The 14732-nt window shown below is 42.1% G+C and overlaps 1 protein-coding gene across 13 annotated transcripts in view; it reads right to left on the bottom strand.

Moving 5' to 3' along the window:
* Positions 1–14732, bottom strand: part of EHBP1 (EH domain binding protein 1) — a 205707-nt gene that overhangs the window by 129813 nt on the left and 61162 nt on the right. For all 13 annotated transcript variants that reach the window (XM_068675568.1, XM_068675569.1, XM_068675570.1 and 10 more), the window contains one exon: positions 3216–3397. In XM_068675568.1, coding sequence (XP_068531669.1) covers positions 3216–3397 — 182 coding nt within the window. The remainder of the gene's footprint in view (positions 1–3215; positions 3398–14732) is intronic.

The following is a 14732-nucleotide window of genomic DNA, read 5'->3' as shown; positions in this document are numbered from 1 at the left end:
CACATGACTGTACCTTTCACATCAAACGTTTGCTGAAAAGATGACTGCAGGCAGATTCAGATGAATAGATATTCTATATTTGTTCCACAAAAAAACAAGGTTTTTTAAGAACCTATCGTTCCTGAAGCACCAGTGGTCTTAGCTCCTCTCTTTGAAAACCATTTCATTAGGTTTATTGGGATTAATCGAGTATTTTTTAGCTCCTTGCAGTAAAACAGACCGGAGATTACCTGGCTGGGGAGCAGCTCTGCTGGAAATGGCCTGGGGATCTTGGCAGAGAGCAAGCTCAAAGCGAGCCAGCACCGTGCCCTGGCAGCCAAAGGAGGCAAAGAGCATCCTGATCTGCACTAACAGGACCACAGCCAGTAGGCTGAGGGCAGTCATGACTCTCGTTCACTTGGAGCTTGTTGGACTGCATACAGAGTACTTGGTCCCAGTGTTTTGTCTCATGGTACAGGCAAAGGTGTGGAGAAACTGAAAGGAGTTCAGCAGGAGACCACTGAGCTGGTTGAGGGCAGAAGCATTTGCCCTACGAAGAGAGGCTGAGGGAAATGGATGCGTGGAGCCTGGATAAGAGCTGGATGGCTTCAGGGACACCTGGCAGCAGCCTACCAGCACCTTAGAGGACATGGCTGAGAAGACAGTGATGCAAGGCAGGAGGAAGAGAGGCATCAGAGAGCAGAGAGGCAAACTGAAACCAGAGCAGTTCTAATCTAATGCAAGGAAAAATGTGTGGCAGTCACCATCCAGCAGTGGCATGGGGTGCCTGGAGAGGCTGCACAGTCTCCAGTCGTGGAATTTTTCAAGACCCAATGGGATAAAGCCAGAGCAAACTGCTCTGATCACACAGCTGGCTCTCCTCTCTGCAGGAGGTTGGATTAGATAACCCTACAGGTCCCTTCCAACCTATACTGGTAGAATAACTTTATGTTCTTTGAAGCTGTGATCATGATAAAACTAGATGCACAGATTTTGTGGCTAATAATGCTAGGAAAACTATACAAATTATTTTTAAGGTACCACCTGAATGAATGAAAATGACTTAACTAAACATTCCTCAAATCTGCATGGGAACAGATGCACTTAAAACATGGCATTAAATGTAGTGATTTAACGTGCTACAATCAGAAATTCTGTAGGACAATCATTTGAACTCTGATTTCAAAGTAATCAGCACTACAGAACCTGCAGTTACATGGGCCAACTAAGCGCTCTGTAACTATTTGTAAAAATAAAGTAAGCAACTATCAAGAAGTTGCAAAGACCTTTCCATTCATGCAAAATCCTCAAGGCTTCATCTTCCTGTTTTGATAACCAATAGGTTAAATAAACTCTTCAAGCACAGGGGAAAAAATGTAGCATTAGTAGAGTCAACTACACTATGTAACTGCACTGAAAGGCAGGCTCTTTCATGCACTGAAGACAAATAGCTGGAAGCAGTTAGTTCTCAGATCTTGCATGACACTTGCTCATGTAAAGTTTAGAAATAAAAAGGTCTCCAAAGCATTATTTCCTTCTCTGAAACTGCCCTTTATGTATTTATAATCTTTCTTCTGTGTCTAAGAAGGAAGGTTTTTGGTGTTGCACAGCAATAGGTTGCCGTATTTTCTCTATAAAACACATAAAATAAAAGTGAACCTCACTTTATAGAACTACAGCAGGCTGTAAATCAGCCCAGGCATTTTCTAGCACGCTCATGTATCTGACACCTGAATTCACTCTCTTACCTTACCCTGCCTGGTAGGGCATTCTCTATTTACACATACTGAAAAATCAATGCTTTCATAAACACCAGGTTTTGATATTTTTCTTTCCCTGATTCCAGGTTAGGGGCAATATTAAAATCCTACTGTCAACGGACAGTCTATGTGACTTAAAGTCTACAGTCTGAGACAAGTCAATTTCAACAGGAAGAAGGCATTTGCCATACTGAATGGGTCAGCTTTTACAAGTTATGGCCTCAAAAAGCCGTAAGAGTCTAGTAGAGCTATTGTCTGTTTGTAGTTCATAGACGCTAATTGTTCCCCCAAAGTCAGGAGGTTATCAGATACATTTTCTTCCACATTTCCATCTGCAATGCCATGTTAAACCACAGATAAATACTTAAAAAAAAAAAAAAAAAAAACATTCTATATTTTAATATATCAAAATATCAAAAATATATTCATCATATATAAATAAAATTTATATCATAGCTCTAAATGTAGTTCCCAATGGGTTAATCAGAGGAGGGAAATAGCAATAGTAATGAATGCATCTGTGGGTTTCAAAGCATACAAACAAAAAGACAGCCTTTTTATGTCAAAATGCGTGCCATAACAAAGCTTTGGGAACCTGTTAGTGCAACAATCTGGGGGCACTACAGTGCCATATGTCTGCAAGTACATTCAGAATAACAGGAGCAGTAAGTAAACCCTTAGCATTTTGGAAGGAAAACAAACAAACAAAGAGGTAAAAGAACCACTAAAACAGCAGTTTTCTGATCTACCTCTTTTTGTTCTGCCTTTCTCACGTTCCCATAGCCTATATGAGACGGAAAGGAAGAGCAAAATAGGATGGGTGACAAATGGTCAACGTCTGACAATGTGAATCTGACAAACTGCAGGAAAGTTTATAGTATATGGAAAAACAACTCGTATGCTTTGTGCACTCCACAGGTTGTTGAAATAAGGGACAGAACTAGGTGGGTGAGTAGGGGGAGTGGTAATCAATGCCCACGTGAACTCTTTTCACAGGATGTTCTCACGTTTGACCCAAAATCTGACTTCTGACTCCACCTTCTCTCACCTTGCAAGCGGCTTTGTCTTTCTTCCATTTCTTGTGAAACAGAACCAGGTGCTCTTTCCCACATTTCCCTTGCAGTTTGCTAAGGGTATTGGTGGAAAAGTACACACACGCACACAAACAGACACTCCTGCTGCTTTCAAACCTGTAGATTCTTAAGCTGCTGTTATTTAAAATGTCTGTAATGGCAGAGGACAAGCTATTTGTTTCTGAAGAACACAGGGCTATAATCAGAGTAAGAAATGGCTCTTACTCAGATTAAGAAACTAAGTATGGCAGGAATGATAGGTATGCTAGAGGATTCTCTCTAATTCTGCCATTCTATACAGAAAGAGCTCTTTATCCCAAGAACTCTTTGAAAAGCAACATGAACCAGGATATTTGTGTGCTTTTTTTTCTTTTTTTAAATAAAAACAAAACAGAAAACTTACGTGGCTTTCCCTTCCCTCAGGAAAATACAAGATAAAGAGAACTGTAGTGTGGCAGATACTATTTTCTTCGACAAAGGCTTGAATTTTAACTTGACATCTGTTTGTGTAGGCATGGGGCTTGCGTATTGCTTCATGTTGATGCTGCTGGTGGCAAGAGCTTTTCTGCGGCCAGAAGGAGATTCCTGAAAGCAAAGGTAAAACAAAACTAACATAAAAGCTGTTGTTCAGTAGAACATGCATGCTCATAAACAAACAAACTAAATCCGCATCATTCTTTTTTCAAGTATGCAAGCAGTAGCGATACCTATGGTCCTTTTAAGAGACCGAAACACATTTCTACATCTAGGTCACAGCCACTAATGGTGGCCCTTTGAACACAAGCTTAATGCAATGTAAAAAAAGACGATTTTCCTTGTGATTAGTGGTCTTCCATTAGAGACCCTAAGTCATTCAGGGCTTGAGCTTATAGTAGCAACCATGGTAGGTGTCCATTTCAGAATGGGGGAAACACATTACTCCTTCGGCAAACTGGAGCGGGCGTTGATCCAACCTGTGGAAGACATGGCTCTCAATTACACAAATATTTCTATACTGGGCTATCGAGTTAATATTGCAAACCACTGTCTGTGCTCAGTGCTCAAATACTGATACTGGATATTCTTCAAAGCAATGGTACTCCTCACTAGTGCTGCACACGTTCTGGCAAGAGTGACAGGTTTCTGAAATTAAGGCTGACAACGGTTCCGAAAATATTGATAAAAACTTTGCAAGGGAAGAAAATAAAAAGCAAGATCAGAGAAAGATAAAAAGCTAAGGTGTATTTCAAAAAGTATGTCAAGATAAAAAAAAGCTGCTCACAGTTTAACAATTCAGACAAACTAATCTAAAATGCATCTAAGAATCTCCTCTCTTGTTGTGTCTAATATCAGCAGCAGCAGCAAAGGAACGATTATATGTAATAAAGCACCGGGAACAAAAATAAAACAAAAAAGCCCTGCTGTTAACTCTTTTGAAAACCATTCTCACAATGCAGCTATGTTTTATTGCAGCCGACAATTTGTGTTGGATAAAGAATACTAATTCAATCAAAACGTTCAAGCATCCTTTTTCGAAGTACTTGACATTTCCGCCCAGCAGAATAAGGCAGAATGTAATATGTCATCCCCAAAGAATACCTTGTTTAAAAAACTAGCCTTATCTGTCAGATTATGCACAGCAATATTATACAGAACTATTAGTGCATGTAGATACCTTATGAATGAATTTCAAAAATGCATCAAACACTTGAGGAGGATTTAGGCCCTCTCAGAAGCAATACTTAAGAATATGCAAATGCCCTCAGCTGACTCGAGTTGCACAGATGCGACGACCACAAACAATGCAGGCGCTCTCTCCCCGGCCGCCACTGTCAATCAGAGAACGAGATTAAGGTCCAAGGTCTTGACGACGTGTAAAATGGGAAGTATGATCAGGGACTTGCAATTATTACATAGATACTCAGTAATCTGTCACTGTACTGCACCTTGCGAATAACTGAACGTTACAACTCCTTACGCACAGCCAGGACTTACTGCCAGGTCTGCTCGGAAAGCACCAGGAGAGATGTGGCATTTCTTTTTCGCTAGGTAAAGGGATGGAAGCAGCTTGCATCTCGAGAGGAACCTGTTTCATAACGCAAAATGTCTCAATTTTCACACTATGGTGTGAAAACAGTGCTCAAAGTGAACAGAAAGGAAGTTTGCTCAACCTCTTCTAGTTTTCTCCCCTTTTTTAAAGCATTTTTAGAGAACACTGCCATATATAATGTGGCGTGCAAATATTTATGTAGTGGGCATGGTAAAAATGACTCGCCAATTCCAGTGCACGTGCTTTTCTGCCAGACAGAAAAGGAGCAAGCAGAAACTGGAGAATAACTTCCAGGAAAACACCCCACCGGTGGGCTGTAGTCACCAAGAAATGTTTCTCACACAGACTACAGTCTCTTTTGAATCAGTTGGGGCGACCTTATGCTTGCAAACAACAAACCTTCACACCCCAGCTGCCTAAAATCTGTACTGTGGCATCACGATTATTCTTACTGAAAGGATGGAGAGCAACAGAACTCGATTATGTGGGAAAACTCTTATTAGTTCCTTATTGCCTAGTGATGAAATTAGGTTTTCCCTTAAAGACTATGCCATTTTTTCTCTTTTTAAAGAAGCACATCTGCTTCATACCAATTTCTCTGATAAAATAACTGAGATGCACATTGGCTTTACGAAGGCGGTACTACTAAAAAGTCAAAGCAAAGCAGCAAAACCAACCAAAAGAGCAGTTCGATGGTGAATCTGAAGTGCCAAGAAAGGACAGCGTGCTCAGCTTTCAATCTTCTAAAAGCTGGACACAGCCATGGACTCAGGAGAATTTTGGAATGACGCAGAATTACATCCTCACTGCTCACGTATTCATCCTACAAGCGATCCTCTTGGCATCTGCAGCTTCAAGTTATCTGGGCCAAAGAGTGCCTGAGACCTGACTCGTGGAGGAGGTGAGGTTCTCCCAGTGAAGATGATGCTCAGCAATTTTTTGTGAAATCTGCTTGGGTGAATTGTTACGGAGGAGGAGATGAGCACTGGCTTTATGCTAGTATGAAAGGGAGAAGCCAGCCATGTGCAAGGAGATTCTCTTGGCACTAAATGCCCAGACACACGTGGCACTCACGTTCAGCCTTCCTGAGAAAGGAATTTGTTTTATAATCTTCTTGTAGGCCAAGGACAGCAGTTGATTTTTCAGGTTCCAACTGAAGTAAGAGTCTAAATTATGTTGATTTATTGTATTAAAATACAAAACCAGCCTCTACTCTTTCAAGTTTTATTGGCCCTAATAGGTGAGTCCTCCTAGACTCCCAGAAAAATAAGTCTATTAGAACTTCAGTCCTATAAATAATAGCAATAAAGATCTTTATACCTCTGTTGAAGTGTTTTTCCTTTTAAAAAGCATATGCTTAGCCTGGCATGTTTTTAGCTACACAAATAGGGGAGGGAGGAGGGTCTTTTTGCCTGAGAAGGATATTCCCAATGTTCTTAGGTCCTTGACTGATTTCACAATGGGTTATGATTTCTACCTTCCCATACAATCAACTTTTAAAAGTTTGTCTTTAAATGCCAGACCATATTGAGTTACTGCTTCCCAGAAAGGTTGAAACATTTGTTTAAACACAAAAAAAAAACAACTTACCACAAGTGATCCCAGAACCACTGAGAACCTTTCTTTTTGTAGAAGAATAAATTCCTATTATATTCATATCTTAGCATCCATTTAATAGTAGAAGTCTGATCTGATCTTACTTGCGTCTCATAAGAGCACATGGGATTTTGTATAAGATAAAGCAGGAATCGCAATGCATTTTTATTTATTTTTTAATTGCTCAACTTTTCTCATTTTAATGGTATGGTTTTAGTTCAAAAGCACAAGCCTCAGTGGTCCTTCTGACACACACCTGACTGCTGGAGTTGCCACCTCACATTTCGTAGTACCTAGCAAAATAAAAACGAACGCAGAAAATCAAAAGACTTCCTAAGGACCTAATAAAGTACGTGGCTTCAGAATTGAAGGCTGGAAGGACCCATGTACCTTGATCCCTTCTACAGTCAGTATAAGGCGAAGAAATGCTCTGAAACACCAGCTGCTGTCCCCAGAGGTTGCTGTGAATTTTTGGTGTGAGGGATCCTCCTCCCCTTTCCCTGCTAAAGCAGACCTTTGACAGCAAATAGAACTAAAATATTCTGACAAAGAAAAGGAGACTGGCTAATCTGCACCACATTTGCAAAACAAAGATGTTTGGATGGAAGATGATGGCAGAGGACAGACAGTCACCTATCAGTGTTCAACAGCACCCAGCGCTTCCACATGAAGCAAGTCCAAAGATTAACACCTCCACGTGGAAGGTCTGAACTTGCACCCTCCATTTAAAGGAGCTCCAAATAATGCAATAATGCAAATACCATGCAGCTGTCTGTCCTGAAAAAAATATATTTTAACGATCTGTAATTAACAATCTTGTGTCCTGTAATTACCAACTCCTGGTGAGTCTTCCTCAAGGTTAAGGTAAGAAGCATAAATAAGCAAGCAGCAGCTTTGTATTTTCTGTTCAACAGACTTCGCGCTTCTGGAGTTCCAAAGAAGCACAGCATTTGCCAGCTTTTGGTCACGGGACATATTCCTCTAGGTTCTGTGGGCTAGGGAAAGGGTCCCTCTGCAGGAATGGGCAGAAAGCATCTTACCTCTCAACACCTGAGCTCTGTGCAGCCCTTCGAGCCCTGCTATGCTGCAGTCTTTAATCCTGAAGACCCAACAGGGTCTCTGTGCACTCTCTCTGGAAGTCTCTAGGACTCTGTGCTCTCCTCTCTGTACACACACATTGAGAAACCGTAGTGAAGTGTTTCCATTCAGCAGAAATGAGATGAAACGGTGCCAGACTTCTGGATTATTTGGATCCTAAATGGTAACTCTCCACCTCAAGCCAAAATCTATTGAAAGATGCATGAACACCGTACAAATATCCAAAAAAGACCTAAATGGGAAAGACAAGTTTCCTAACTGGATAGCATTATTTTTGTCAAAAGAAACAATGCGTTTTAACTGTATCCCAGGGAAGGAAGACGCAAAACATCATATTTTGAGAAGCTGTCTTTTCACATTTTATAAAAGAGAATCCTAAAAAAAGCTGCAAAGCTACGGAGATTTTAAATAAGAGCATTTTGCTTCACACTTGGGCACAACATAATTAGACAAAGCAAGTTTCCTAGCTATAAAAGAAAAAAAAAAAAAAAAGAGAGAGAGAGAAGACCACGTTTTGAGGATTTCTCTTTCCTGGGGCATCATAATTAAATGGAGCGCATTTCCAAGGAAAGCTAACCTGTGGCACAACCCCCCCAGCCTCCGAAGCCCCCCCAGGTCACAAGGAGGACTGGGGAAGTTCCCCCTCCCCTGGAGCTGGATGCCAGCCCCGGCAGCTGAGTCGCCAACACCATCTTGCTCCGATGGAAAGATCACTGCTTCACCAGCAGAGCAAAATGGATCACTAGAGAATTTAATTTGCGAGAGTATACAGCAATTAAATGCTAAAATAGACAAGCTCCAGGGAGCTCTCTCAACTGGAGAGAGTAAATTAGAAACTATGTCAGTTAAAATAATTTAGACAGTCGGGTGGGAGATTTGGAGGACCGAATGCAGACAGCACGATCTGCGCTGAAAACTTGTTTAAAAGCAAATAATGGTTCAAGGTACCCAGAACATTATTAAGAATGATGATGCATCTGAAGGGAGAATTTAATGTTTAAAAAATCCTGCACATCCCAGAGAAGTCTGAGCCCTAGACATGAGAAATAGGAAGGAAATTAAAAACAAACGTTGCGATGGCAATACTTGATATTTTTTAAAATACATATATGAGGTTTTATATATGTATATACCATATAATAAGCATATGTATAGGTTTATATATAGAAACATAAAGAAGTGCACAAGGATTGATGAATTGAATGTTGGAAGCACAACGTGCCATTTATTACTTGATGTCAGTAAGCACAGAGAAAAGATCTGCTGCTACTGCTCCTACTGACCCTCCAGGGCCTGCTTTTAGAAAGCCCCGTGTGATTTCACCACCCTGAGAGGCCGTGGGATGTCGTGAGTGGCTCTTTCTTACCAAAACCATACCTGTGGTGAGCTCACACAAGGTGACGCAGGTAACGACCCACTGTTCGTCTTCAGGTGGATCTTTTGCATTCACAGACCCTGCAAGTCTCCGAAGATCAACATCAGGTAGGAAGTTCAGAAAGTGAAATGGCACCTTGCAAACTGGGGTAATTTCATCTATGCTATGCAAACTACAACCAAGTAGTAGTCAGAAGTCCTGCTTTGCTAATAGAAATAATAATTACAATTAACTTCTTAGACATTTATGGCCAGATGGAAAAAAAGTGCAACACCAACATTTTATTCTTGCAATTTATCATTAGATTCCCTAAGACGCGTGTCCACTTCTGAAGTGAGCTTCATGTTTACAAAGATCAACGGGGAGAAATTTACAGGTGAGGCGTGTAATTTTGATCAGCAGCAGAGAACTACTGAACCCTGAAATACTCGACCTTCACCAGAATTTTAGTTTTGCCATGGACACAGGATACAAGCTCATGGAGGGTTGGCTAAAGTTGGTGGAGTAACCTGTTATTACAGACCAGTTGTTTGAATCCACAAACCTTTGCTCCCAAAGGAGCAGATTTCAAGAAGCCTGGGCTGGGGTTGCTGCTGACACACGGCAGGTGAGGCTGCCCAAGACAATGTTCTCCCCGGTTTGGGTTTATTTTTCTATTTTTGAAGGGTTCATTTTATCCATTTTTTTATGAAGTGAACTTCAAAGCAAAGTAGAAATACAGATAATTCCGCTAATGCTAGAAGGTGGCAAAGAGCAAATGATAGCTGGTGTCCAAACCTTTAATGGTAACAGGAGAAAAAAATATCTGTGCAGTAGCAGATATGACCTTTTTTCCCCCCATGCAAGCTGCAGTATGCTGAGAAAAACAGAAGAAACTTCCCCCAACAGGTAGTAACCAGACAAGTCAGGTTCATCACAGTAAGCTCAGGGGAGTTTCCTTGATACCCAAGACTTTATACACTGCTCAGCAACTCAGCTCCACAGTTTTCTGTGTATTGAGTGAAGAGCCTCATAGGGTAACTGTCATTCTATCATTTTTTTTTCATTTCACTTAGTTATTTAAAACAACAGACAATACTTGTTAAAAATAATCTACGTGTAAGCTCACCTTGCAGTGCCTGGCACTTTACCCCTATTTTACCCAGCGGAAAGTCTCCTTTTTGTGATTCACTCCACTGCTCATCTACTCCATGGGGAGGAGGCATCCCATGAATTGTGCTACTGAACCTTCCAACAGTTATGCAAGAAAGTTGTCCAGTTAGCATCCCTAGACCGAAGACAGTCTTTAGCTGAATGTTGATAAATATATTTTTGAAAATGAAAATGAAAATTTTGAAAATTAAACCTATTCATTAACAGTTTCAGATGTGAAAAAACACCAGCCTGTAGCTGCTTACATCTTTTCATTTTCCATTTTAGGCTCTAAATTTCCTTACTCTGTTTTGATTTAACTTTGAGACAAAGATCCAGAATCTTTTACATGACAAAGGTGGGTTTGAAGTAACATGCCAAGCCGAGCAGCAAATGCTTACAGTTCACTATAACATAACCCAACAATCGCTTGAAGGTCTGCTGCTCAGTACATCAAGGTGTGCCTACCTGCAAGCTTTCTCCTGAGGAAACAAATGCTGTGGGGAAAGACACACACAGTACAGACCCCAGAATTAATTCCAGGTTATTTAAACAAGCTCAAAACTGTAACTACATAGTTTAGCTCCTTTGTAATCTCCAACAAGGAAACAAGTCTGAGGGACTCATAAAGGAAGACTGGACATCAAAAGAATTACTGTTCCAGTGACTCCATACACTTCCATTCACTTTTCCAGAAAACTGTGTACTGTAAGATGGTGTATAACATTGTCTAGACTTAATTATGTAGCACAGAAAAAAAATATTCAAGTAGCTCGTGTGAAAGACCAGTCCTGATAACCAGTTATGATAGCTGGAACCGTGCTGAGGATAACTTCCACAGAACGGGCGCATAATGTTAAATGGCAAAAGTTGCCAGGCTTATAACACGGAAGAGTTTTTAATGGTGTCAGGTGAAGATACCATGACTCATTTTGTTTCTGTACTGAAGGTTGGACCTTAACTCAGAGAGCAAAGAACGAATGGATGCGTGGTCTGTGCGCCAAGCTGTGATGCTCCCCAAGTGACCACTGTTGTCATCAGAACCAGAGCTCTCGAGCCAAGTTACTTACCATATTCCTAATATCTTATGTTTAGGCTAAAATGTCACTTAAAAGAAAAAAAGAAAAAAAAAAAGATGTTGTGTTATTTGGAGCAAACTTATTTATTACAGGAGCACCGACATATCTTGATCATTAAATTCCTGATTGTTCTTTTTCATCCTCTTCCTATTGAAATGCTTAATGCCAAGAGGATATAGCACAGCTGGAACAGCCCCTTGGCTACGGAGGAATTACTGACGTGCTGGCACTCCCTCCTTTCCCTCACTGCCTTTCCCAGTTCCCGTCCTTGAGGATATCTACAAGACCACCGTAACTCCTACAGCTCCGTGGCCATGATAGGAACCATGCCGGAACCACTGGGCTCTCCAAGAAAGCGTCCTCATATGAAGGTGTAACTCGCCTACCTACACCACTTGATTACTCTTTTATCCAAATCTGCAGCTCGCTATCATGGACAAAAACTCTGAGGTAACTTCAAAATGCAAATCCCCTTCAGGCTGTTATCTAAGAGCGGTGCGGTTCGCGAGCGGCGGTTCCTGCGTGCAGCACTCCCCCCTACAGAGCAAAGGAAGGAAAAAAAAATAATTAAAAAATCAACTCACTGGGTCTGGCCAACGCCACAGTGCTGACGTGCCACCTGAATCTGACGTATGCAGGAAGAAGCTGGGGGGAAAGGGCAGGCACAGAACTAGGGGAAAAGGGAGGCAGCTGAAAATTAAGATCTGTGTGAAGCTGGAAGAGAGGCATGCTCACGCACGTAAGACATCGCCGCTGTCACACCCTGTGCACACACGCAAGCCGGAGTAGTGTACGGTGCAGGTGTAGTTACCTCTTTTTTTATATGTTTCATAAACACAACCCACGTTTAGGCAGCAAGGACAAACGCAGAGCATCCAAAACGCAGCTCTTGGATAAAGATAAACCTCGAGTTTATAAACGCCTGCCCGTCCCTCCCAATTTATTTAAAGCAGGGAAACAGCTAAATGGATTTTTTCGAACTTTGCACTTAAAGGAAAATTCACCTCAAGGCTGACAAGCATTAAAAAAAAAAAAAATCAGTCCGATGGGTGATTTTTTTCTAAGCTGCAATAGTCTGAAAACAGGGGCTTGTAATGAAGCTGCCCTTTCAACCATAACCACGCTGCCACTAGAGCACCACAATCATATTCCCTGTGCAAAGAAGCAATGCATTTAACATTTTCTTCGCTGTGTATTATCTATTAGCAGAGTTTGTCACAGAGATATGTGGCAGCTCCCTGCAACACTTATGAATATACGGCAATGCATACGGGAACCCATCCATGTCTGCTTCAGCACAGGTTTGTCTTATTATATTTCGGCAAACAACTTAAAATACCCTCCCTTCCCTTATCTTGGGTTTCTGTTAAACGCTGTCACTATCAAGAAATATAAGAAGGCCCGGGCAAACATCTCCGATCTCCCCATTGCTATTCACTCTTACTAATGCACATTACATGTTCAATTCTCCCTTGCTGCTTCTCTGAAAAAGCCCTTGTCAAAACCAGATTTCATTTTTTTTTCCGTGTATGCACAAATTAGTTATGGATGATTAACAAAGCATTCATTCTTTTATTTGCTTTGGCTGAGACTTGATCTGTGTTACATTCATGTGAGGGAAGCACTTCATTTGGTGTTGATTAAATATGAAACACTGCACTGTTGATAAAGAGAGTTGTGTTCAGGTCTGCACATTATACTGACAAAAGATGCGTGGTCTCGGGCGAACATTTTCTTAAACAAGTTTTTCCAGCTTTTTAATTGCAAAAAACTCAATACACGATTTTTTTTTTTCCACCAAATAGTGGGCAGTAAGTGCTTTATGTCCTAAAGCGATCTACCACAGCCTTAACAAGCAGCACTAGTCATTGCACAGTTAATGCAATAAAGGGCAATTTTGATTTTTGCCTCGTAATTGGGTTCTTTAAATGCTCCCCTTTAAGGCACCTACCTTACATTATAAAGTTCATCCAAAAAAAAATAAATCTGCTAAACTAAGCAGGACAGGCAGCAAAGCCGAGGTCACAAAATTCTGCTCCTGTTACATAAAAACTACGCTGAAAATGAAGAAGCATCGGAGCAGCTGAATGGAAACTGCGAGCCAGTTGTAACTCACAGTTTGGCCTCGGTCCTGCGTTACAGACTCCAGCTATCACAGGGTAACACGTGCATAAACGCTCGTCTATACGGCCTATAAATCTTCCAAGTCCATTAAACAGCATCAAAAAGAGCTCAGTTGGGTTCAGCGAGGTATTTAAGCACAAGCCTAACTTCAAGCATATGATTTACTTGTAATTAAATCAAGTTAAGGGAAGCCTCGCGATTAAGCGCCTTGTTAAATCTGGGAACAAATTATTAGCCCTTATAAACCGGGAGATTCTATCTTGGGGTTTATGGCACACGAAAACAAACACGTGCGCACACACGGGGAGCATTATGCATACTTTTGCAAGAGGGGATTTATTTTTAGTTTAATTCCAACGGCAGCGAGCGCATCATCTCCTCCTCGGGTTGGAACGAGCTCTGGCCGCAATGACTTCCAAGCCACAAATCTCACCCGGGCAATGCGGTCCCGCTCCTAAACTTCCACCACCGATGGTATCGCTCCGCAATAAAGCCTCCGCCAGCATCACAAAACTAAGCGCATTAGGGGCCTCAAACAGCAGGGCGAACAGAAGATGAACTTGGGGTTTCCATCCTGCTCCCGGGGATGGTGAGTCCTGCACGCTGCGAGGCAGGAGAGAGCCCAGAGCAAGGGATGCTTGATGCAAGGGAGGTTTAGAAGGAGCTTGTGCTCCACACAGAAGATGGATTTTGGGGTCACCTCCTCTCCCCCAGCCCCGGGGAGCCGTCCCCAGCTGCCATCCGAGTCCCAGCTCGGCTCCTACCTGCAGCCTCCTGCTAAGGAGAGGAATGAGCCCGCAAAGGGCAGGCGAACGCCAGCACGCGTGCAGCAGCAGGGGCACGAAGCAGGGAGCAGAGAGGAAGGACAGGAGAGCACCTGCCTCGGCAGGAGCAATCCGTGAGAACGGTGCAGTCAGTCCTCCCGTCTGCCTGCATTTGCAAACTCCCTAAAATCTCTTTTAGGGAGATTTACTCCTCTCTTTGCAGCCTGCGGGTATGCAGCTCCCCATCCCCACGTACAGGCAATGGCTGAAGTAAAACAAAGATTTTTTTATTTTTTTTTTTAAAGGATCCCCAACAAGATTTTTTTGTTGCTTTCGGTCACGTAAGAACACACAAAATGGTAACACGACAAATGCTCACATGCACTTTCTTGCCTCTATTCCCACTCTCTGGAAGTAAGCCAGAGACGTCTAAGAGTGCACTCTGTTCTCTTCCACTCCCTCTCAGAAATTACAGGCACTTTCTCCTCTGCAGCCAATTTCCTCCTCCTTTTCTGTCTGGGCCCAAGCTTAAACCACTACAAAACAACGTCCCCCTGTTATTCCCCAGGGCCCACTCTCCATGCTTCCCTACTGGGCTCCCTGAGCCCTCCCAAACCTTTAAGGCTTTATGTTTACAGATGCCGTAAGCAAACCTGATCCCTCTGCTCTGATTCTTGGAAAATTCCACTCTTCTCCGTCTGCGGACGGATTTGGCTGCTCCGAT

Source organism: Anas acuta, chromosome 3 (genome assembly GCF_963932015.1).
Source record: "Anas acuta chromosome 3, bAnaAcu1.1, whole genome shotgun sequence".
Taxonomy (NCBI): Eukaryota; Metazoa; Chordata; class Aves; order Anseriformes; family Anatidae; genus Anas; species Anas acuta.
Note: the sequence above shows the minus strand (reverse complement) of the source record. Positions and strands in the feature narration are given on the sequence as shown.